Source organism: Bicyclus anynana, chromosome Z (assembly GCF_947172395.1).
Source record: "Bicyclus anynana chromosome Z, ilBicAnyn1.1, whole genome shotgun sequence".
NCBI lineage: Eukaryota > Metazoa > Arthropoda > Insecta > Lepidoptera > Nymphalidae > Bicyclus > Bicyclus anynana.
The window spans coordinates 5,521,127-5,545,197 of record NC_069110.1 but is presented as its reverse complement, the minus strand read 5'-3'; the positions used below and the strand labels follow the sequence as shown (position 1 = coordinate 5,545,197).

The 24,071-nt window shown below is 36.5% G+C and overlaps 2 protein-coding genes across 2 annotated transcripts in view; both read right to left on the bottom strand.

The window, feature by feature from the left end:
* The window catches only part of LOC112047652 (uncharacterized), a 37,555-nt gene extending 17,330 nt beyond the window's left edge, over positions 1 to 20,225 (bottom strand). Inside the window, exons 1-7 of the mRNA XM_052890684.1 lie at positions 20,126 to 20,225; positions 17,285 to 17,484; positions 15,068 to 15,172; positions 11,713 to 11,883; positions 8,722 to 8,970; positions 7,983 to 8,128; positions 4,276 to 4,422 (exon numbers count right to left, since the gene is read on the bottom strand). Of these exons, the coding sequence (XP_052746644.1) occupies positions 4,276 to 4,422; positions 7,983 to 8,128; positions 8,722 to 8,970; positions 11,713 to 11,883; positions 15,068 to 15,172; positions 17,285 to 17,484; positions 20,126 to 20,225 (1,118 nt within the window). The remainder of the gene's footprint in view (positions 1 to 4,275; positions 4,423 to 7,982; positions 8,129 to 8,721; positions 8,971 to 11,712; positions 11,884 to 15,067; positions 15,173 to 17,284; positions 17,485 to 20,125) is intronic.
* An 806-nt stretch (positions 20,226 to 21,031) lies between these two features.
* Positions 21,032 to 24,071, bottom strand: part of LOC112048530 (uncharacterized) — an 11,581-nt gene continuing 8,541 nt past the window's right edge. The window contains exon 2 of the mRNA XM_052890730.1: positions 21,032 to 22,004. Within this exon, the coding sequence (XP_052746690.1) occupies positions 21,032 to 22,004 (973 nt within the window). The remainder of the gene's footprint in view (positions 22,005 to 24,071) is intronic.

The window sequence follows — 24,071 nt, the reverse complement described above, 5'->3', positions numbered from 1 at the left end:
TCCTACTAATATTATAAAAGCGAAAGTTTATATTAATGTTTGTTATACTTTAACGACTACTAAACTTCGGCTGAAATTTAAAACGAAGATAGATAATGCCCTGGATATTAGCACATAAATACTTTTTATCAACATCTATAGAGATCACTCAACTGTGGTTCGCCGACGATGTAGTCATCATGACAGAGCCTCTGGATGACATATAGTACTATGCTTATTGCTCAATGACTTCAGCGAAGTTTCTCAACAAATGAGCTTGAAAATGATGTGCAATCCTCATGTATCTCTTCACTCAGTTATAATTGAGAACTCTTCACTCGAAATTGTAGACAAATACATATATACCTAGGACATTTATGGTCCAGTTAGGTAGGTCCAATTTCGAGAAAGCGATAACAAGCCGAATCCAACTCGGCTGGGCATCATTCGAGAAACTTCGCAATATCTTTTCGTCCGAAATTCCTCAGTTATTGCAGACAAAAGCCTTCGAACAGTGCGTTATGACAGTGATGACCTATGGTTTTGCCCGCCAAGGCGTAGTAATAGATAATAAAGTAATTTAAAAATCCCCGACTTACAGAAAAAATCCGTCGGGGCTGTCATTATATGGACTGAAGTTTCTTCTTCAACTATTAACTATTCTAAAACCGCCAAAACTCAAATGTGGACAATTTTAACGTGATATTTTCTTTATGATTGTCTCCATTTTTAATAACATCTCGATGTTTATAACATCATTATAAGAGGACGCCCGCGTCTTTCTCCTAGAAAATCAATCCTTTAAAATATTATGTTAAGCTTTTTGTATGATTTGACTTGGTATGCAAGGTAGGTAGTTATAGGTCTTCTATATAAAAGGTATATATAAAGTTATTACTTCTATATAAAGTTATATTTCTTCGTAGATTCTATTTCCAATGTCTTATTGATTAATGGACGGAGACAAATCTAACAAACGTAAAAATCTGGTTTTGTCGTTTTTATGTTAATGATGTATCTAGCACGATTTTGTTTTATAACAGCCAGTTTCTTCATGTAAAGCTAAAGTAACAGTAAAAGTAGTAAGTAGCAAAGAAGACTTTATTTTTCAGTGAATAAGACCGTCACTTTTGATTTATGACGTTACTTTGACTGTTACTTGCGATGAAGATACTGGCCGTAAGAGAGGCAAAATTATTCGCCCACTTTAATATACTCATATCAAAGAGGGTGGATAGTTGTGCCTCTGAGTATATTTGAATATTATGATACGTAGTTTCTAAGCAAACATCTTGCTTCCGCTAGTGCAATATAATTGAATCGGTTTCTACACGATACGGAAATTCAATGCAAACGACCGCTTCCTTATTACGAGTGATCAAAGGCTTTTCATATATGGTGGAACGATACAGTCTCACTGACTGTTTAAATACGATGAGCGATGCTAGTTGAATTTACTGTTGGCCCTCATTCGCACGAGAGCTTTTTTTAAAGAACGTTAAAAAAAAGCGTTCAAATAAAGTATGAAGTTAAACGAAAAAAAGCGTCGTGTTTTAAAAACGCTGTCGAGCGAACATTTAATTGAGAATGCATTTGTTGTATTTGAAAGCTTATTTAACGTCCGTTAAAAAAACTCTCGTGCGAATGAGAGCTTACTCACATTTGTAGCGACGAGTCCCCATCAAAGATGTTGACATTATTTTCTATAATATTTGTGTCATGAGGTTAAATAAGGCCGTTAAAATAGCAGCCTATTTTAACACGGCCTATTACAGGGCCAGGCCTTTCCTTATAGAAAACGAATGGAGCTCAGACCCCGGAGGTCTTAGGGTGATATTCAATTTATTACCCACCATAATTTGACGGCGTCCGTGGCGCAGTGGTATGCGCGGTGGGTTTACATGACGGACGTCCTGGGTTCGATTCCCGGCTGGGCCGATTGAGGTTTTCTTAGTTCTACCGACAAAGACGTACCGCCAAGCGATTAAGCGTTCCGGTACGATATCGTGTAGAAACCGAAAGCGGTGTAAATTTTTCAACCTCCTCCTAATAAGTTAGCGCGCTTCCATCTCAAATTGCATCATCACTTACCATCAGGTGAGATTGTAGTCAAGGGCTTACTTGTAAAGAATAAAATAAAAATACCTACATTGGAGTAGCTTATTGGGTCTAAGGCTACTTTTCAGTGTGTCACTGGTTTCACAGTCCCGCTGACCGCTCGCGAGGATGACAACCGTGTCCCGTAAGCGCGTAAATGTCGCGTCGAAACTAGAATCTCGGAACTCACGACGCTTACCAACCGCGCTCTGTCACGTAACTATGACACCCTCTTGAAGTAGTCAAGCTTAATAAAAATAAAATATTTCGGCAAAACAATATTAGGTACTGTAAAACATTATTTCGCAAGTGAAAATACCAACTGAATTATATTCGCTTCATTGCCCACGCAAACATGTCATTCTTGGTAAATATTACTTTATTGTAAATCGTTCGCTCGCCTGATAAACTTGAGATAATTTGCATGACGCCAAGAAGTCGAAGGGAAGACGTCATGCAAGCAAAACAAGTAGGCACACGCATCTCAGGTGGCCATCCAAGTATGAGAATGTGTCAAATAGCTCGCTGAGTTTTCAGGTTTCATTAGTATTTTCCCCGCCCTGTTGAATATTAATGAACTCAATGCACGTATAAAAGCCGCGCAAATTTCTCCCAGCTTCATTTTAACACACCCCAAGTTACTGTAACAATCAAAATGATATTCAAAATGAAGATAATAACTTTGGTGCTTCTGAACGTGGTGACAACAGTGTTCTCTAATAATACCACTGGTGAAGTGAAAATGCATAAATACTGCGGCAGAACCCTTGCCCTAGCAGTAGCTTATGCCTGTCGCGACCAATATCAATCAGAAGAAACCTCAGAAGAGATTGATCAGCAAACCACGCCAGTAAGCAATGCTAACTCTGAAAAGAAGTCACTCCAGGGACATCTTGATGTCAAACCCCCTGTGGGTATAACGCAATATTCGGATTCGGTAGATAAGACAGCAAACTCTTTGGTCTACGACTTCAAGTGGCCATGGATCCCTCCGCACGAAGCAACAAAAATGAGAATAAAAAAAAGGCAAATTGTAAACGAGTGCTGTGATAAACCATGTTCTGTTGACGAATTAAAAACCTACTGTTGATTTTGAGAGAGTTTTGTTAAAAAAAAATATTTTTACTAAATTTGCATAGCTATTTTTAATAACAAAAAGTATTATATTAAAAACTATTTACATACTCAAAATAGTTAATAATGAAATTCAAATATTTAAAAAAAGCTATTTACTTTATTATTATAAAAGATAACTTATTGTACCTGTATATTATTGTTATTAGAATTAATACAAAAAATGCTTGAAGCGAATTGTATTCAAATATTTTCATGTAGAAAATAAAGCTTTGCAAGCTGCCGTAGTTTTATGTCTTTTTAAATTATCTAAATGTAAATGCTTATATTCGTATGAAGCGAATTGTAAAATGAGTGTTTTTAGAAAAACTAAAGCTTTGCAAGTTAAAATAGTCCACTTTGAAATATGTACCTGAATGCTTTTAGCGAATTGTATCTAATTTATTATATTGAAAATAAAGCTTTTGAAGTTACCGTCGTTTTAATTGCCTCTTACAGAATGATCTTTCTGAATCTATCTATCCTGAATGCTATGATCAATTGCTCCCTGGTCCGGTGGTTCGTTTATGTGACTTCGAATCATGAGGTTCTGGGTTCGAGTTCAAGGTTGTGCTATGAAATATTGAACTATTTTTTTTTACCTCGTATAGGCTTGCGTTAGACTATAATCATGCTTGATAGTTGATGGAAAGCAATTATGAGGTCAAAGATGAAGCGCGCTTGCCTAGAAGAAGCCTATTCACTCCTGAAGATGCACAAATTGTAAGTGTCAGGAAACAGAGACGCCGGAAGGGCATTCCATAACTTAGCAGTTCTAATTAGGTCTTATTGTAGACCTGAGTACTAATTTCACTCAATACAAGCAAAGACAGTCATACAAAGTGGTACTTCATTGTTTTTTTAGGTACGTAACTCTAAAAAAACACCTGCATTTTTTTTCTTTTTTTTAAATAATATTTGGCTGTCTTTTAAACTTGAACATTCCCATTCCCCTCCCAACTAATCGGGAAAGAGTGTATTGGGTACAACAATAGACCAACGGGGCGCGGATCGAACCACCACTCCTCGGTGATGAGTCCGACCGCTCTTACCGTTGAGCTATGGAGGCACTGAAATTTAACTTACTGTGCAGTACTCTCTTGTCCAACATTCTTCAATGTGTCAAGCATCAAAATCGCATGCTTGCGATTCTCCACAAGGGCATCTCGTTTTAGGCTGTTGAGAGTGAGTTGAGACATCAAACGTTCAGTTTGATATCTTTGTTCTTTCAATCTGTTGAAGATAATATTTTTTATTGCCACATACTCTACTCAATTTTCGACGGCCTCCGCGGCGCAGTGGTATGCGCGGTGGATTTACAAGACGGAGGTCCTGGGTTCGAGCCCCGGCTGGGCAGATTAAGATTTTCTTAATTTGTCCAAGTCTGGCTGGTGGGAGGCTTCGGCCGTGACTAGTTACCACCCTACCGGCAAAGACGTACCGCCAAGCGATTTAGCGTTCCGGGACGATGCCGTGTAGAAACCGAAAGGGGTGTGGATTTTCATCTTTCTCTTAACAAGTTAGCCCGCTTCCATCTTAGACTGCATCATCACTTACCATCAGGTGAGATTGTAGTCAAGGGCTAACTTGTAAAGAATAAAAAAAAAATCATCATCATTATCAAGCCATATTCGGCTCATCGCTGAGCTCGAGTCTCCTCTCAGAATTAGAGGAGTTAGGCCAATAGTCCACCACGCTGGCCCAATGCGGATTGGTGGACTTCACACACGCAGAGAATTAAGAAAATTCTCTGGTATGCAGGTTTCCTCACGATGTTTTTTTTTCACAGTTTGAGGCACGTGATATTTAATTTCTTAAAACGCACACAACTGAAAAGTTGGAGGTGCATTCCCCGGACCGGATTATAACCCACACCCTCTGCTCACCTCACCCTCTAATCTATATATATATATATATATATATATATATATATATATATATATATATATATAAATGATTTGCTGATCATTAGTCTCGCTAAAACTCGAGAACGGATGATCGGATTTATTTTATCTTTGTCTTAAAATATTCGTGGAGGTATAGGGATTAAAAGATGAGAAAAATTATAATAATTGCCGGAAAAACAACCCTTTTTAACCGACTTCCCAAAAGGAGGAGGTTCTACGTTTGGCTGTATGTATGTTTTTTTTCTATTGCCCATACAAATGTTTAATAGTCGAAAGGTAGGGGCAGGAACTATCCGTGATAGCCCAGTGGATTTGACCTCTGCCTCCGAATTGTGGGTTCGAATTCAGTCCGGGGCATGCACCTCCAACTTTTCAGTTGTGTGCTTTTTAATAAATGAAATATTACGTGTCTCAAACGGTGAAGGAAAACATCGTGAGGAAACCTGCATACCAGAGAATTTTATTAATTCTCTGCGTGTGTGAAGTCTGCCAATTATTTTAAATACAGTATTTCCTAAATAATTGAACTGAAAAACACTTATAAATTTTAGTGAACTTCAACTAAACCATGTCAAGGTTATTGGTAGTAGTGTTTCAGCCAATTACGTTCATCGGGCAAACCTTACAATCCTATTGACCTACAGTTACCACCACTAATTTAGTGAGACCACAATTTACATTATTATCATGCATAAGGACTAAAGTACGTTGGTATTTTTCATGGCCTAACGAATTTAGAAGAGTCCGTAGACATGGTCGGATAACTAGAATATCTACTCCAAATAGGCGAAGAATAATCATGAGAAGACTTGAAATAATCATGAGAAGAAAGGCAGATTTGTGTTAACCCATTGATTTTAGTCACCTATGTAGTAATATATTTTAGATAGGACTAAGTAATGTATAATTACAACTAACACTCATAATGTTACAGGATTGAATCTTTTATCGCCGAGAAGCACTTACTTTAACCGCAATAGCACTACGATTCAAGGGTTAGAGTCAATTGTCATAGGTTTAATTCTTAACTATTGGATTTGTCAGAATTGCTCAGCACACTCAACCGGGGAAGCTTTTTAACATTAATTATATTAATCGTGCTTAAAAAGAGCTTTTTATTTTGTTTTGTAAAAATAATTGATGGATGGATGAGAGAAACAACAAGCCTATTTTGAAAGCTTCTTAATTATCTTAAATCTATTTATGCCTTCTAATCCAAATATTTTCTGCTACATTTACAATTAATTAGTCCGATTTACGTCAGAACCTTATCCAAATTATATTAAAAGAAAGAACAATTAATTTATAACATCGCTTCTAATTAAATTTATTTATAAACGTACCGTAATCCTTATCTGAAAATATATTTATATTCATCATCATCAACCTATATTCGGCTCACTACTGAGCTCGAGTCTCCTCTAAAAATAAGAGGGATTAGACCAAATAGTCTACCACGCTGGCCCAATGCGGATTGGCAGACTTCACACACGCGGAGAATTAAGAATATTGTCAGGTATGCAGGTTTATATTTTATTTCTTAAAATGTAGATAACTAAAAGCATGTACTGAAAACTGAAAATAATCGCGTACAATGTCCTGGACTTCTTTGAAATGTTTGAAATGAAAAAAAAAAACAAAACCAATTAACATTTGACTTCTCGCTGTGTTCAGCACTCAACTGAGTAAACCAGTATTCAATTAATACCAACTAAAAGGAACGTGCAGAAAAGCGGAAGACCATCTTTCCCTCCTAATTCTTGTTCAATAACATTGCAGAAATGGTAAATGGGGTACTATAGTAGAAACTATACTACAGCCTTTCTTGCTGACTACTTTTGCCGCGTGTGGTTAGAAGGTAAGGAGACAAAGAAAAGCGTGTTTATCGATCTCCGTTTACTGTTTAACTGGTTTAATATTACTAAATACATTGGGTTAGTAATGTGTTCTTGAGTTGTTAATTGTTAGTGTGGCCTGCACATTTTCACGCCGTATGTGGAGGCCATATGTTACATATGGCTTACAATTTGGTATGTTGTCAAATTGTGGATAATCTACGAACTAAACATTAATATGGATACGCTAAAAATTATCATACAATAATATTAATGTTTACCAACAAACAAATTAAAAATGACTCCGGCTACTGAAGCGATTTGGCTGAAAATTGGTATGGAAATATATTTTACTCTGGATTAACATAGAGGCTACTTTCATACCGAAAAAATCCATGAAAAACTGAACGAACGGGATTCGTAAAAAACTGAATTCCACGCGGACTAAGTCGTGGGCGTCCGATAGCTCAATAATACTTCAATATATTACTTCAATGTAAAGAACTCCTTCGAGTTAGTGCGCTTCAAAATCAGTTTTTTCTAATTCACGGAAAACATTTTTCGGAATACAAAATTAGCATACGTTTTAATCCAGGGTATATCCATTTAAAATTAAATTGAAATCGATTTAGTAGTTCTGTCAAACTAAATGAGATGTAAAGTGGTAAAGCGTTACATACATCCACACAAACTTTCTCATTTATAATATTCGTGAATAAGGAAGTAGGTAAGTCGTAATAGCCTAGTGGATATGACCTCTGCCTCCGATTCCGGAGGGTGTGAATTCGAATCCAGTCCGGAGCATGCACCTCCAACTTTTCAGTTGTGTGCATTATAAGAAATTAAATATCACGTGTCTCAAACGGTGAAGGAAAACGTCGTGAGGAAACCTGCATACCAGAGAATTTTCTTAAGTCTGCCAATCCGCATTGGGCCAGCGTGGTGGACAATTGGTCTAACTCCTCGCATTCTGAGAGGAGATTCGAGCTATGCAGTGAGTCGAATAGGGGTTGATAACGAACGATGACGGAAGCATTGCTCAAAAAATAACCTTGGTAATATTCTATCAAAGGATGACACAAGTGTCGCCTTCTGTAGGCGTTTGCAGATCGCCATAACTTCTTCGAGTTCCCAATGAACGGAATGTTTGCTAGCAGCATCTTCATCGTCATACAAGTCATCGAGGTTGGTAGCTTCCTAAAATTACCACATACATAATTTTACGAGTACTCAAACTATTTTCATGACCAGGCCACTGCCCTTAAAAGAGGGATTGTGGCTCAGCCAAGATAATATGTATGGTATTCATAGGAAGTAGTGTAGGGGCACCCCCAGGGGAGCATTTACCAGCTGAGTATCATATTTTCAAACAAATAGAGGTTAAATTCGATACCCAGCGGCTGAATGATCCCCTGCTGGTGACCCTACAATGTCTATGTATTCTACTGATAGAGTGACGTGCCCCTCATAAATAGAAAAATGCATACCCTGAAAAGTCTTTACGACCCTTTATTGGTCGTAACGAGTTTTTAAGGTATAACGCGCTCAGGTCCGAGAAGAGGCCACAACAAACTCAGCCAAGGTTTTTTTTGTTTACCACCATTTTACAAACTTATTTATTTGTGAGGTTGAAGGGAATCTCTGGATCTACAGAACCCATTTTGAAAACCTTTATCATCAATAAAAAGCCACGTAATTTGTGAGTGTCATAGGCTATATTTTATCCCTATATTCTTATTATACGCGGGTGAAACCGCGAGACGACGGCTGGTACTATTAAGAGTGCTCACCTCTTTTCTTATAAGTTTAGGAAACGAGTCCGTTAAAAAGGCTACTTCTCTTCTAACGAGTTTCAAAGTCCTCTCCCTCTCTTTCATGTTCGCTTTGATTTCTTTCTCCAATTTGCTGAATTCGAATTTCCTATCGTCCAAATACTCCATAGCCAGCTGACCCATTTCCGTGGCGCCCATCAAACACTTCCCTTGAGCACGACAGTCCAGTTTCAGCGCCTCCAAAACTACTGAGAAATACGAAGAGTCCTGAAAAAGTAGCGCGTTTTTTTATTCCTTAGGAGTTATATATAGCCCAGGATCCGTGGAACATTTCTACAATTGATTACTATCAAGTTAATATTCTGTGAGTAGCGTCATCTTGATAAGACACTCAACTTCATTTACAGAAATTCTTGATTCTGGTAGCTAACTGGGTTACCAGGTAATAAACATTTCTGAGCGTTGGATCGAGATAATGCACCACGTAATTTGTAGGATAATATGGTTGTTAAATTGTATAACAATTAATTAAGCAACAGTAGAAATACAGCTGGTTAGTATAACTAATAACTTTTAATTACCTCGATAATGTTACTAATTGGGAGAAGGGAAGTATACCAAAAAGTTGTTACTAACAAATTGTTTTTTTTTTTTATTGTGTTGTGTTGCTTAAATAATGGTTATTCAACTTAACAACGGACACACAAATTGCGTAGTACATTATCAAGTTCCGACACCCAGAATTTTTTATTACCTGGTAACCCAGTTAGCTACAAGAATCAAGAATTTTAATTTGGGATCGAATCCGATACATCGTCTTGTAAATCCACTGCTCGTTACCACTGCGCCACAGAAGCCGTCAATAGGTATTAAAAGTATTAAAAAAATGGCATTTATAAAGACTGCCGATAGAAGTCAAAACTTAGAAAAATACTATATCAACAATGCATATACATATAAAGAATAAAAAAAAAATTATGGTAGTGGTAGGAGTAGGGTAGCGTAGAGTAGGGATAGGGAAGAAGTGCACATAAGTCAAAGCGAAGCTTGACGAGACCGCTAGTAAGATTTACATAGCACTATACGTCAGCTGGCATACTGATATGTGGATGTCGGTGACGCAAACGCGCGAGATTTCACCTATCCAAAAGGCACGCAGCACAATCGATAACGTGAACCCATAGATTTCCTCTTACCAAAACATGCCCAACGAGTTTTCATCTAAAAAAAAATCATTACACTTATTATTGTTTGTGTTCTATGTTACTCTATTATTCAATTTCGTTATCATAGACATCAGCATGAATTTATCATATTATATTATTCTACTGAATGACAAAATAATTTTTATTTTCGAAAAACTTATAGTTAAGGTACAAAGGTAAGGTTTCGGACATTCCACAATGGGGATGATGACTAGGTTTGAATATATTGATTTTTATGATACATTCGGGTAAATAAGGTCAATGTTAACTAATTTACACATAAAAAGCAAAGATTGGCTGGATATTAACAAAATAAAGTAGATTATAAAATATCAAAATCTATTAAAAATCTTTTATCGTAATTAGATGAAAATTCATACAGTTTTAGCTTCCTTACATTAAATGTGACGTTTTTTAATAAATGAACTATAAACATAAACGCACAAATAACAAAGATATTTTAATAATTTTGTTTGAACGCCCATACAGATCTAACGATCATGATGTAGGTACCTAACGACATCATTAATTCGTACCATTTTGTATGGGGTGTTTGTTAGGGATCCTTGGCAACGCCGCAAATCTCTGTTTAAGTCCCTGTAGCTCCGAAAATACCTAATGATCGCAGATACCCTGTTACTTTAACAAAATTGCTTTACTATTAACATACTCCTAATTTATATATGACGGCCGCGTGGCGCAGTGGGTAGTGACCCTGCTTTCTGCATCCACGGCCGTGGGTTCGATTCCCACAACTGGAAAATATTTGTATGATGAGCATGGGTTTTTTCCAGTGTCTGTGTGTATTTATAGATTATATAAGTACTTATATGTAGTATATAAATGTATATGAATATTATAATATCAACTATCTTAGTACCCATAACACAAGCTACTCTGTGTGCTTACTTTGGGGCTAGATAGTGATGTGTATTGTTTAAGTATATTTATTTATTTATTGTTATTATTATTATTATTATTATTATATAATATTTATAAAACTGTCATCATCCCTATTATTGTGAACACATCACAATGAATAAATGACCCTTAATAATTTTAAATAGAAAATGTAGTCATGAAGATTACAGATTAAGTAAATTAACTCAGGATGACGGTCACCGACGCAGGTATAATTTCAAACAAAAATGTTAGACGCGTGATCCGTGGTTACCGGAAAATCACAGATGTCAATGAACTGAGAATTTCGAACGCGATTGTACTCGTGATGGCGTCTACGTGTTGCTATGGTTACGCGTATCTTCAAATCGAACGTCGCTATCGCCGGGAAAATACGTTGCTGCGTATAGTTCAACTTTCAGGCCGCTTAAATTAATTAACTTACTACCATCATGTACGTATGCTAATTAATAAAATAATTTGACGTTGTTATATAGAATAATCACACTAATATTATAAAGACGAAAGTTTGTGTGTGTTCCTTTTTTGGGTTGCGGCTACTGCGATTTGGCTGAATTTTGGAACGCAAATAGATTTTACTCTGGATTAACACTTAGGCTACTTTTAATCGCAGAAAAATCCTTGGTTTCCATGAAAAACTGAATTTTACGCGGACGAAGTCACAGGTGTCGGCTAGTATTGTTTATTGATAGCCTATGTGTGTGTTGCCTAAAAATATAACCAGTGCGCATTAACTTTACACCTGGCTACCAAACAAAGTACAAACATCATAATATGTACATCATTCAATAAGGAATACGAGGTAATTCTACGCGATATTGAGAACGATTTCCCCACGTAAGCAAATACCTCTTCAATTATCACGCCTTCGAGGTTACTTTACCTTTTTTAATATATCCAGAATTTTCTTATACATGACTTTTATAGCTAGGGCAGCATTCTTTTTGATATTGGCACGCTGAACATAGTTCGCTACAACTTGCTCCTTTTTCTCCGCTGGTAATTTTCCCCCAGTTTCATAAATGAAACGATCTCTTAGTTCAGCTGTCTGAAGCTACAATTATAATATTATATTAATATCGAAACGGCTTGTCATTGATGCAATCACACCAAAGGCCTACCTATCTTAGGGTAGGCCTTTGGTGTGGGACGCTACTTGCGTGGACACCCTTGCGCCTTCACACATTCCTGGCACGATAGGCTGTGCGAGCATACTGCTGCATCAGCAGAGACCCTCAAACGGCGCAAATACATCAATCTCGCCGGAGATCACGTATTTGAGCTGTTTGCGGTAAAACACTTGGTCTTTGGGATCCGAGTACTTGCTTTCTTTTTAAAGAAAACGTACATAGGTATACCTGTTTAGCATTTATGATAGTACCTAATTTTCTTTTCTTTAGCATTCACAAAACAACAACCTTTGATCCCTTACTGGGATCAAAAGTTGTGTTTTGTGAATGCTAAAGAAAAGAAGATGCTTACAATTATATTTCGTATATACAGGGTGGCCGGTAAATATTACGACATACTTTACTAGGTGGTAGCTGACTTACAGGCCTACTAAAAAGGCCTTTGCTGAAAAATTACTTAAGCGTTGATTTTATACTTGGTATTATTTTTAATAGTTGTTTCAAATGATGAATGATGTATTTTATGTAATATAAAAAATAAAAAGGTTTAGATAGTCAATGTAAGTAGGTAGTTTTTTAAAATAAACTAGTATGTAATTATATAGATAGATGAAAAATAAACAAATTTACTGACCAGATAAACAAGGTATCCATGAGGAAATACCCACGTTAAAAAAAAGTACTGTTTTACCAAGATTAAGAAATGTAGGCGGAATATCCAACATTTGGATATACACACATACTCGTATTATATAATTATCTATTATTAGTGATTATTTATATATCAGAAGGAAAAGTAAATCACATGATAATTTCGAAAGCAATAATATATCGGATGAAAAGGTAAGTAATACGGTCCCAAAAATAAACCAGTACCAATGGTATTAACGAATGTTGATTGATAGGAATGATTGTGGACAATCAAGCCCGACCTCAATAAAATAATCTTCATTAGCTACTTTGTTATAATTTTATCGTACAAATATATAAAGGCACGCCGCGGGATTTCATATTTCGATGTCCAAAATATCTCTTGAATTGCGCCCTATTATTATAATAAACCGTGCTAGTGTGTGTGTGTGAATACCCACTTATTTAGGTAAATGCGTGGGTTTATTGCTTTTGAACTTTCTTTCATATTTGGCGCAATTGTCTAAATAAGTAGAAGATCGATGATTTGGTCTGGTTGGGATGGCTTATTACTTTTCAATAAATCAGGTCGAATATACTTAGGTATTGAGGCCGCACCTTAGAAATTCAAAATTCTATATAGCCAAATGCAAAGAAATCCTAGTGTCATTCAATCTACTTGCTTGCTTTTATAACAATCGCCGTAGAAGTATAATGTTAAAGCTGTAATATGTAGCTGTATGTATGTAGCTGCGAACTCTAGGACTCTTAACTACAAATAATATATTTCTCGTCTATCAACTTTGTAGGGTTCCGTGGTCCACAAGGAACCCTTAGTTTCGCCATGTCCTGTCCGTCCGTCTGTCCGCGGTTTATCGCAGATGCTATTACTACCGGAATGCTGTAATTAAGCGTAAGTATGTAGGTACATTAAAAATATGAACAAATTTGTAAAACGAAATCTTAAAAAATATATTTTTCACTACTCTTGCTTAAAAACACTACATATTACCACTAAACAGCAGGGCTAAACAAGCATTTCAGCCTCTAGGGGCTAAAGTAATTTTGTTTTTTTTTTTAATTCTTGTCTGTTACGTACTCGTAACCAAGTACTAGCCTACTATAAAACGGAGGAGGTTTTATTCGAAAATAGAATCATTATAGGTAAGGCCCTGATTGTTTTGAAAAATAAATAAAAAACTTTCAATTGCATTAATTTTTTATTTTATTTTTATTGAGTTGCGAATAGAGAGAGATTTGAAAACATGGGACATCCTGTACAGTGTGATACCTTTGTTTTTTTGTCATGTGAAAGAAAAATTAAATTAAAAAAGCGAGAATTTAAAAAACAATTGGAGTGAATAATACACTTGATTTTTTTAAGAAATTCATTGTAAATTTGTGACCGTAACATACATATTTTTCAACATGAATTGTTATTGTTGTCTTCATCTAGTGAGAATGGTGATTCTAATTTGGAGATGGATGAAATTTTCAATCTGTTACCATCAAGTCGAGACGCATTTTCTTAAATACCTACCTAGGTAAAGTGGAGAAAACAACAACGAATGGATTCACTTACGATAGGAGTTTTTTAAACTATTATCTCCACCTTTACCTCACATACTCATCATTCATCTTCACAGTAGTCGGAAATTATGTTACCGGGTAAAAGCATCTCCCTTAATATCTAAAATTGTAGACTTTGTAGGTACATTTAATTTTCAATTAAAATAAATCATTGAATATTGTACTAAACTATTTTATTTTCTCGCAAACAGTGAAAAGCAGAGTGTAACACGTGGAGCGAAACCCATTATAAACTCTGTTTCTATTTAGCGATTTTGATTTTATTCTATCTAAAAATACCTCGTATATAATGGGTCTTTTTAGCCCCTTGTATAACAATCTACTATAGGGAAAATAGGGATGAATTTTATTTTACACGTGTATTTCATGGTGGGGGCGTGGGGTGTCGTTGAATAGGTTATTGAAAGATATGACGAGTCTTCTGACAATATGTTTCGATTTAGGGATCCGTTTGTAAAATATTAAGCTTTGAAGAGCTAATTTTGTTAGAGTCAAGTGTTCTCACCCTCACCGGCTAAACGGTTTTTTATGGATATGTGAAAAAATTCACAAAAGTAGGATATGTATAATGAAATTACAAGGAAACCTATAACAGCTAAGTAGCAATTGCTATTTAAAGAGTAATTTTCGACCATCTTGGACGACGTGATCGGACATCGTAAATTGCATACTAATTCCGTTGTTAATTAAAAAAGTAAGTTAAAGTTTTCAGTAAGATACACAACATGCAAAGAGAGGATGATTTTGTTTTCGTCTATCGCTTAGTGCATGTATCGTTAACATGTATATGTGCATTACATAAGGGATTAAACTGCTCATTTAATCTACGGAACCCTACAATGCGCGTGGTCACACGCACTTGGCCAGTTTTCATTATATTGTACTTACCTGAACTTTACGGAATGACTCCATTTTCTTCTTTTTTGTGTACCTGATACGATCCAACTGTTTTCTTTTGTTGAAATTCTCTTGATGTATACTTTCAAGAACTTTCTGAAATGTAAATTTAAAGTCCCTGTTAGATACTTACATTGTGTTTTTATGCAGTTTCAACTGCGTTTTTTTTTTAAAGAATTGTGCCATATCATTTTTTTTTAAGTATGACTAATTTTACCAGTCCCCTCCAACTAGTCGAAAAAGACTGTATTAGGAATGGGTATGACAATAGTCCAACGGGGCGGGGATCGAACCACCACCCCTCGGTGAGGAGTCCGATCGCTTTACCGTTGAGCTATTGAGACTTTTAAATCTCTAATTAAATATTTGACTACATTGTTGGTCCAGTTGTTACGATAATTTGGCTTGAGATAAAAAGCTTCAACTGACTGAAACATTAAGGTTTAGTTTCTTATATGATTTTTTAACTCCTGACGCAAAAAGAGGAAGTTTGATGTATCTGTCTGTCTGTCTTTGGCACCATAACTCCTAAACGAATGATGCGATTTCAATTTAACTAGTTTATTTTTTTTATATTGTTACGAACTAGGGTTCGTTAGGAGGAGGATGAAAATCCACACTCCTTTCGGTTTCTACACGACATCGTACCGGAAAGCTAAATTGCTTGGCGGTACGTCTTTTGTCGGTAGGGTGCTAACTAGCCACGGGCGAAGCCTCCCACCAGCTAGACCTGGACCAATTAAGAAAACCTCAATCGGCCCAGCCGGGGATCGAACCCAGGACCTCCGTCATTAAATCCAACGCGCACACCACTGCGCCACGAAGGCCGTCAATATGACGGTGTACATCGTTTTTATTTACATCATGGTTTCATAATACATCACGCAATGTTGTTTTTAACAATAATCTCCCTGTAAACAAACCGTGCGGCTTGGGCCGGCTCGGTACTTATTATTTATTTTAGTCTGTGATTTCAAAATTAATTTTCAATGTAATTAAATATTCCAATAGAGGTTAACTCTGATATTAATTATTTAATATCAAATAATTATTTATTTCCATCCACTGCTCTGCCGGCCGATTTTATTTTCGTCCGTACCTCAGACAGCTGTCCGTTACTTGAAGTGGCACAACGAATTAAATGAAAATTTCAGTGACTAAAATAGATATTTTTAATTAATATTGCCTATTCGGTGTGGGCTGCTATGGAAAGCATTTTCTATTATATCTGCCAGGTTTCAAAATATATAATTATTTATAAATAGCCCGCGACTTCGTCCGCCCTTAGACTTCTTTAATCCAAACCTTACAGTAGTATTACTGTAAAAATGGAGTAACTTCTCCCGTTTTCCCAAGATTTCCCTTTACTGCTCTGCTCCTATTGATCGTAGCGTGATAAAAAGTACATCATAACCTACCCATGAGTATGAAGAATAATTGTGTCAAGTTTCGTTAAAATCCGTCGAGTACTTTCTGTTTCTATAACGAACATACAGACAGACAAAAATTTTACTGATTGCACTTTTGGCATCAGTATCGATAACTAATAACCCTTTGATAGTTATTTTGGAAATATATTTCATGTACAGAATTGACCTCTCTACAGATTTATTATAAGTATAGATTAAATATTTGTAAAGCCTTTAACTACCGTTTAGCGAATATGAACAATTTATAAGCTAATGTAAAAAAAATTAAAGAAAAGTCTAGTCAAATAAGGACTTAACCTCGGAATGAGAGATAATAAGCGATAAACATAATATTGCACCGAGTAATATCTAGTTCTAGACCAAACCAGGATCTCGTCATCCGAAGCCATTAGTCGACAACTGGACGAAAACTTATGTGGTTTCCCAAGATAACCATCATGATCATCATTATTAACAACCCAAATTCGGTTCACAATTGAGCATAGGTCTCCTCTCACAATGGGAGGGGCTAGGCCTTAGTCTAGGACTTTATTAGGATTGGGAGACTTCACATACGTAGATAATTATGAAAATTCTTAGGTATGCAGGTTTCCTCAAGATGTTTTCCTTCACCGTTTGAGACACGTGTAATTTAATTTCTTAAAATGCACATAACTGAAAAGTTGGAGGTGCATGCCCCGGACCGGATTCGAACCTACGCTATCCGAGTCGAAGGCAGAGGTCATATCCAGTAGGCTATCACGTCTCTAACGCCGAGATAATAAATAAGACTAATTACATCAGCCTGACTATTCATGTAAGTGAGCTGCAAACGCTTGTGCTCCTGAAAGGCATTGCGAAGGAACTGCTTGTCTCCATACACTGCCACCTCAAGCTCTTCACGCTTGTTGGTGATATCTTTTCGTAATTGGCGAATGTCACGAGAGTATCTCTTCTTCTGCTTCGCCAAATCGCCTTCGTGGATTTTTCTATCCCTCTCTATAATCATAAATAACAGCTTCATTCATCATCATCACCATATTAAAATATAGACGTCTATCTACTGCTTGACGTAGGTCTTTAGTAAGTAGTTTCAAACATCCTGTGCCGCCTGCATTCAGCGACTCCTTGCGACTCGCTTAATGTCTAATTTCTATTAAATTCTGTATTTTCTTGCTTATGAGGCACGCGGACGGACACCCAAGCGTCATGTTAATCTTGTTGCATAATGCTAGCCACAAACGGTCAATTATTCTCACGTTTCTGTAGCACCCACGACTATAATTGATCGTATGTTGGTCGCTGCGTACATGAATTGTATAGTATGCCGCGTGGGTACTGCCTTTTGCTTTTCAGAAACGTGAGAATAATTGACCGTCAATGGCGACCTTAACTTTTTATGGTTATCTCTACTTTTGTAAATGCCTACAGTAGCCTATTCGCTAAACTTTAATTTTTCACTAGCATTAATACGTTTAAAGTTGAAAAATAAGGCAAAACAATGTTTGCCGGGTCAGCTAGTATTAATTGAAAATATACCTTGAAAATGTTTTGAGCAAATATATTGAATTTCATTTGACCCGCTTTACCTATTTGCGAAATAAAATATGAAGATTAAATTTATTGTTACAGTTATATATCAGAGAACGTAAGGTAACAGGATGGAGCTCAGTGAAACGAATACCCTGATATCGCAATAAAATTATTTCTAGTTATACAAGTTTAAAATCTAACAAAGAATTCAAAGGAAGATGAAGACGACAGAGGATATGAGAACCACGTTTGAATACACCACCTGTGTAAATACAAATATTATATTGTATTTTATTTATTTGCTTTATTACAATTACTTAATCTATGCCCCATAAAACAATGTGATGTGCGATTAGAACACATTTGATCGTAGAGGGCGTCTTATTTCACCAATTTCAATATCGTATTGTATTTCATTACGCACACGTGTTTTTTTGTTTGGTTTTTTTGGGTTCCGTAGTCTACAAGGAAATGTAGCTACATTTCCTTGTATCTAATATCTCAACCGAAAAAAATCAGCTGGTTATAACAAATTGTATTGTGCGTCATCTGGTGCCTCAAACTTAAAAAAAATTATTTTCAATTTCAGTGATTTCCTCTCAAATAAAATTTTATCTGGTGATAGCTTATATGCAACGGTGGATAAATATTTAAGTCAGCTGGTTGTATCTCGGTGGAAAACCCGTCAGCTGATACTTTGAATGTTTATACGTAGGAGGTAGGCATCTACTGCCTACTTACATGCATCACGTGACTAGGTTTCCCTCGACTTACTGCTAGCTGTTTTTTTTTATTTATCACGCCGGTATATTAACAATTAGCTCACAAATTTTCATCTGGGAGGAAATGACCTTATCGCAGCTGACGGTCATAAGGCATTTTGATACTATTCTCTGACGTGTCTCACCAGTTATCTTTCGAGAGGAAATAATTAACCAAATTTTCACCTGACTCCCGGATTATAAGCTCGTATATGATAAGTTGTTACTGACATGACACCACCGGTTCGAGCGAACTCGCTCAAATAAGCCCGCTTAAGCGAGTCCGGTTTTTAAAAGCGCGTAATGTAGCGCGCGTGTAAGCACGTATGCTGAAACGATCATAGACGTGCAAAATAATACGCTAGTCTGAAATCACTCTAAAACATGCGGTTTTCGATATTTGAAAGACCTTTTGCTTTTGCAGTGAGTAGCGACTTTCTGCATGCATTCTGAATTCACGGCCATGGGTTCAATTCCCACAACTGCAAAATATATTTTGTGTGATGGGCATGGTTGTTTTTCAGTGCCTGGGTGTATTTATACATTTACAGAAACAACAAGTATTTGTGTGTGTTGTAAAAATATGATAAAATCTAAAAAAATAAAACTGAGACACATACCTACCACAGGCCTGTACGCTTTCTTTGGGGCTAAGTAGTGATATTTGTATTATTCACATCTGTTTATTTCATCATCATCATCATCTTTATATCAGCCGATGGACGTCCACTGAAGGACTAAGCCTTTTGTAGGGATTTCCAAACATTATGATCCTGTGCCGCCTGGATCCAGCGAATCCCTGATATACGATCTTATTTCAATTTATTTATCTAATATATAATATTCTCGTGTCACAGTTTTCGCTGCCGTACTCCTCCGAAACGGCTTGACCGATTTTGATGAAATTTTTTGTGCTTATCCGGTATCTATGAGAATAGGCCAATATCTATTTTTCAAACCCCTAAACCCTAGGGGTAGGGTAGGGGCACGGTAGGAATAGTGTAGGGTGGGGATAGGGAAGAAGTGCACATAAGTCAAAGCGAAGCTTGAAAGGGTCCGCTAGTTATTTATATATGTATGTAGAGATAGAAAAATATTTATTTATTTATAGAAATGGTGATGGTTGATGGCTCAGAATACAAAAAACACCAGAAGCCACGTTCAGCCGTCATTATAAACCACGCAGTGTGTCTAAAAATTGTACCGGTATACCGCGACACACAACACGGAATACACGGGAATCAACGGGAGTGACAAACCGCTTGTTCGTGAAATTAAACGAGTACCTAATTTCAATGGCGCTCACGCCTTCTGGAGTTGTCTGTACTCTGGGGTTAATGGCATACCGTAAAGTTTTATTAATCCTCGATATTGGTTGATTTTGTCCTTGATGACCCAGTTCTCATCTTGCATACCGTGGATACGTACTTTTGCTGCAGACAACATGATGTATTGATAAATAAATTAATGAAACAAAATTATCTTAAATACAACTTATCATTGACAATTTAAAAATATTTTGAAGGAATTGTTGAAACAATTAATTAGCTTTTTTTATATTTGACTTTGTCAATAAATTCAAATAAGATCGTATAACAAAGACGGAGTACGAGATATTCATATGACAATAATTTTTAATTTCATGAAAAATCATTAAATTAACTTCATTGAGATATTATTTATTTAAAATTCTTCATTTCACACAATGTAGTACATACATGAAAAAATACATTAAAGATAAACTTAGAACTAGTACTAATAACACGCAAAGGTCTTATCGTTAAAGTGATCCCAGACAACCTAAAATGTATTATTTGTAACGTGTATTATTTGTATTTGTAACACAAAAAAAACATAAATACTATCGCAGATCTTTATTGTAAATCTTTTGAAAAATTTTTTGAAATTCCAAAACCAAAAATATTATCACATATAGTATGACTACGCGAATGCATATTGCTTTCACTGTAAAAATAGTTACCAATTCTCATGGAGAGCCAACTCTGTGCACCCTAACCCAACGACCCAACTTACGAGTACGAGTGTAATATCATAATTCATAGTCCTTAAGGTTCTGCGTAAAACCTTCTTCTTGAGTTTTCTTCAAACCCTACACTTATTTGGCCACTATGTGTAGCTTGACCGATTCGTTACTCAAAGACCTAGTAGAAAGCTCACCTAGCTGACAGATCCCCGAATGCTGAACATTGATGAGGTATAATTACTTGCAAATCAAAAAACGACAGATGTAATCACTCTTTATTGTCAGGATCGCCTACAAGTGAACATAAAGCTCTATGAGTTCCAACTCCACATATGGTACCATAGGGACAGTTGCTGCAAGTGACACCGGGTTCGTATATTGGAAAGCCATCAATATTTCCCGCAGGCCCGTAGTTGCAAAATATGTAAGCCATGATATTTGGTTCATTTATTTTTTGATTTTTATCCAACTTCAAATATCCACGATATAGAGGAGACTCCCTGTCGTCCTTTTTCCCTGTAGTCCCAAAGTCTTCTAAACGCGATGAACTGGCCGTAGTCATGTACTTAGTTCGACGCAATATATTTTCCTTTGTACTGGTCCGCACAGATGCATCTGTCGCATTTCTAACTTGAGTTTGCAAAGTTCTCCTCTTACGGAATAAACTGCATGAGCTCTGTCTCACAGTGCATAAAGCTTGCGAGCAACCTATCCGCCAAGTTGATGCCCATGCCGCGGCCGAATACCAGTGGGCGTTGCATCCTCCTGGGGCGCTACAGTTGGTAGGTCTGAAGGACCAGACATATTCCGGTGGCAAAGTCCTAGACCCTGAGAACCATGCACCGACAGTGTCCGCTAAAATTTGAGCCTCTGTTACACGTGGAGCTATCGGTCGCACATCCATATTCTGTATAACGTTAAATCGTATTGTATTCCTACATTCATCATGTCGTTTTTGACACTGCCGCGCCCATATCTCCGCCATTTCCTCGAGTTCATAATCCCAGTACATCTTACGCATGTTCGCAGCCGGTGGTTGTCCTGCTTCGAGACCCATCGCTACGTTGTCTCTGTGTCTATTGTGTAATTGAAGTATCTGATACTTCATCCATGTAGTCATGCCTGAAGCGAACAGTCGTGGACTGTGTTTGTTTCTAGCTACACACATCGTGTGTTGATTTTTCAAAGAGCAATCAGGATGAGCACAATAATCAATATGAAAATCGCTTTTATTACTCACTCTACAGATCACATGATACGTAGACATAAAATTGATCAAAAGGAACAGGAGTAAACGTGAAAAAAATCATTTCTAGAAAAGTAACCACAGATTAGTGGTATTGTAACCATACGTTAATACAACGTAACAAAGAATGACATATTTATAACGGCACTGACAACGGAAAGAAGACGTCAATAGAAGTTATCGTAATGATGTCTTTTACATAGGTTTCAGAATAGGTACAGAGGTACATAGCAAAAATGAAAAGCTCTACTATGAAAAAGCTAACGGTGGGTTTTAAGAGACTATATCGTAAATCTGTGTCCGTGATTTTTTATCTATTCTAATAACAATCTGTGACCTAAGCCTAACCTAAATAATTTTATCATACATTATGTTTTTAATAATTTTAGTATCGAACAAATGGCATACAAAATTGCACAAATGCTAATACGTAGTGTAATTTTAACAGCTTGGGTCACATGTTTCTTTTTAACTTCGGAGAACACGGATTTAACGACGATATACAATTTCGTAATATTGGGATCGAGCGGAGGGTATGCAATAGTGACCATGGGTCTTCTCCTCGAAGCAGGGTTACAGGTAGATTCTGATAAATTTCTGGAAACATCATTTATTATTGGAGGTATGGTCCTAAGCCTACTTTGCGCCTTGCTTGTTTTGGACGACTATCTCCATGACACCAGTGGATATAAGACATACCAAACTATGAGTGGTAGTATGATTTTATTTCTTAATATACTATTTTATATTGGAGATATTATACTTTTGTTCATACGTTAGTTATTATTTCAATCTACTAAATTTATTATCGCCTTTGATTGGTCCCGTGATTATTTGGTCCAGCTACGGGCATTGAGGTCAAAGGTACGAATCCCAGGCAATGATGTTAATTGTTAAATACTGTTAGATGTAACTAGATCATGAAAAATGAGAAGCTCAAAAGAGGAAATTTCCACATTTCAATGTTAGTTGTAGTCAACAACGAACGTTATTTAAACAAATAATACTTAATAATCGTCTACAATGTCGAGTTGTGTGTTCAGGAAGTGTATGTTTAGCTTAACTGCACTAAACAAACTTTGTGTTATATTCAGGGATAGAACATTTTTTACACCTGATTACTAACAAGTTAATTTTTCGTGAGTAGGATTCTGGTAGCTAATTAAGTTGGAAATGAAAATTTCAGAGCCTCGGAAGCAGAACTACATAATGTACCACGAAATTTGTAGGACATTGTGGCTGACTATTAGCATTGTTACTCGTATGTGAATGTGTGTGACTTCAGACACTCAGATAATAGAGAGTTAAGCGCTTGTCTGTACATCTCACCATTACATCCAAACCCTAACGGACTTCCCAGAATAGATTGACTGTACTGAAGTTTTGCTTTTAGGTTGTCATTGCGTAGTAATGGCAGTATATGTGGGCTCGCGGACTTTGAAAGTGGTAGAGGTGTAGCGACCGCTGCACCTGTTATCTGTGCCTTAACTTACTTTTACTATAGTCTTAAGCTATCGTTATCACGTCTCCGAAATAAGTCACAAAATCAAGTGGTAAGCAAGCGCGAGTCGATGTACCGCCGCCGCGCCATTGTGCAACCTATGATACCTAAAATCTTATATCGCGCAGTTTAACACATTTGCTGCGGTACGAGGTCAATTGAGCTCGTGCGTCTAGCGTCTTCAAGAGTTAGGAGGTCGATGGACCTCGTAACGGACCACATAAAGTTCTAGTATGAGGTCAAAATACCTCGTACCGCACCAGAGAAAAGTACAGAAAAATCAGTGCCGCAGCGAACGTGTTTGTTGCACGATGTTCCGAATCCGAAACGTCATAAAGAGCTGTATAGATAAGCCAATCAAATAAAAGAGTGTTTTTATAAAATTAGGATTGTAATTGATAATAATTAGCGTCCTTGTATTACTTGTGATAAAGGAGAGTTTTATACTAAAACGTCGAACGATATAATATAAATATATGTGATAAAAGCTCAAATGAATTATGAGCTTCTTCATTTATATCCTCACACATATATATATGGATATACATAGATATAAATAAA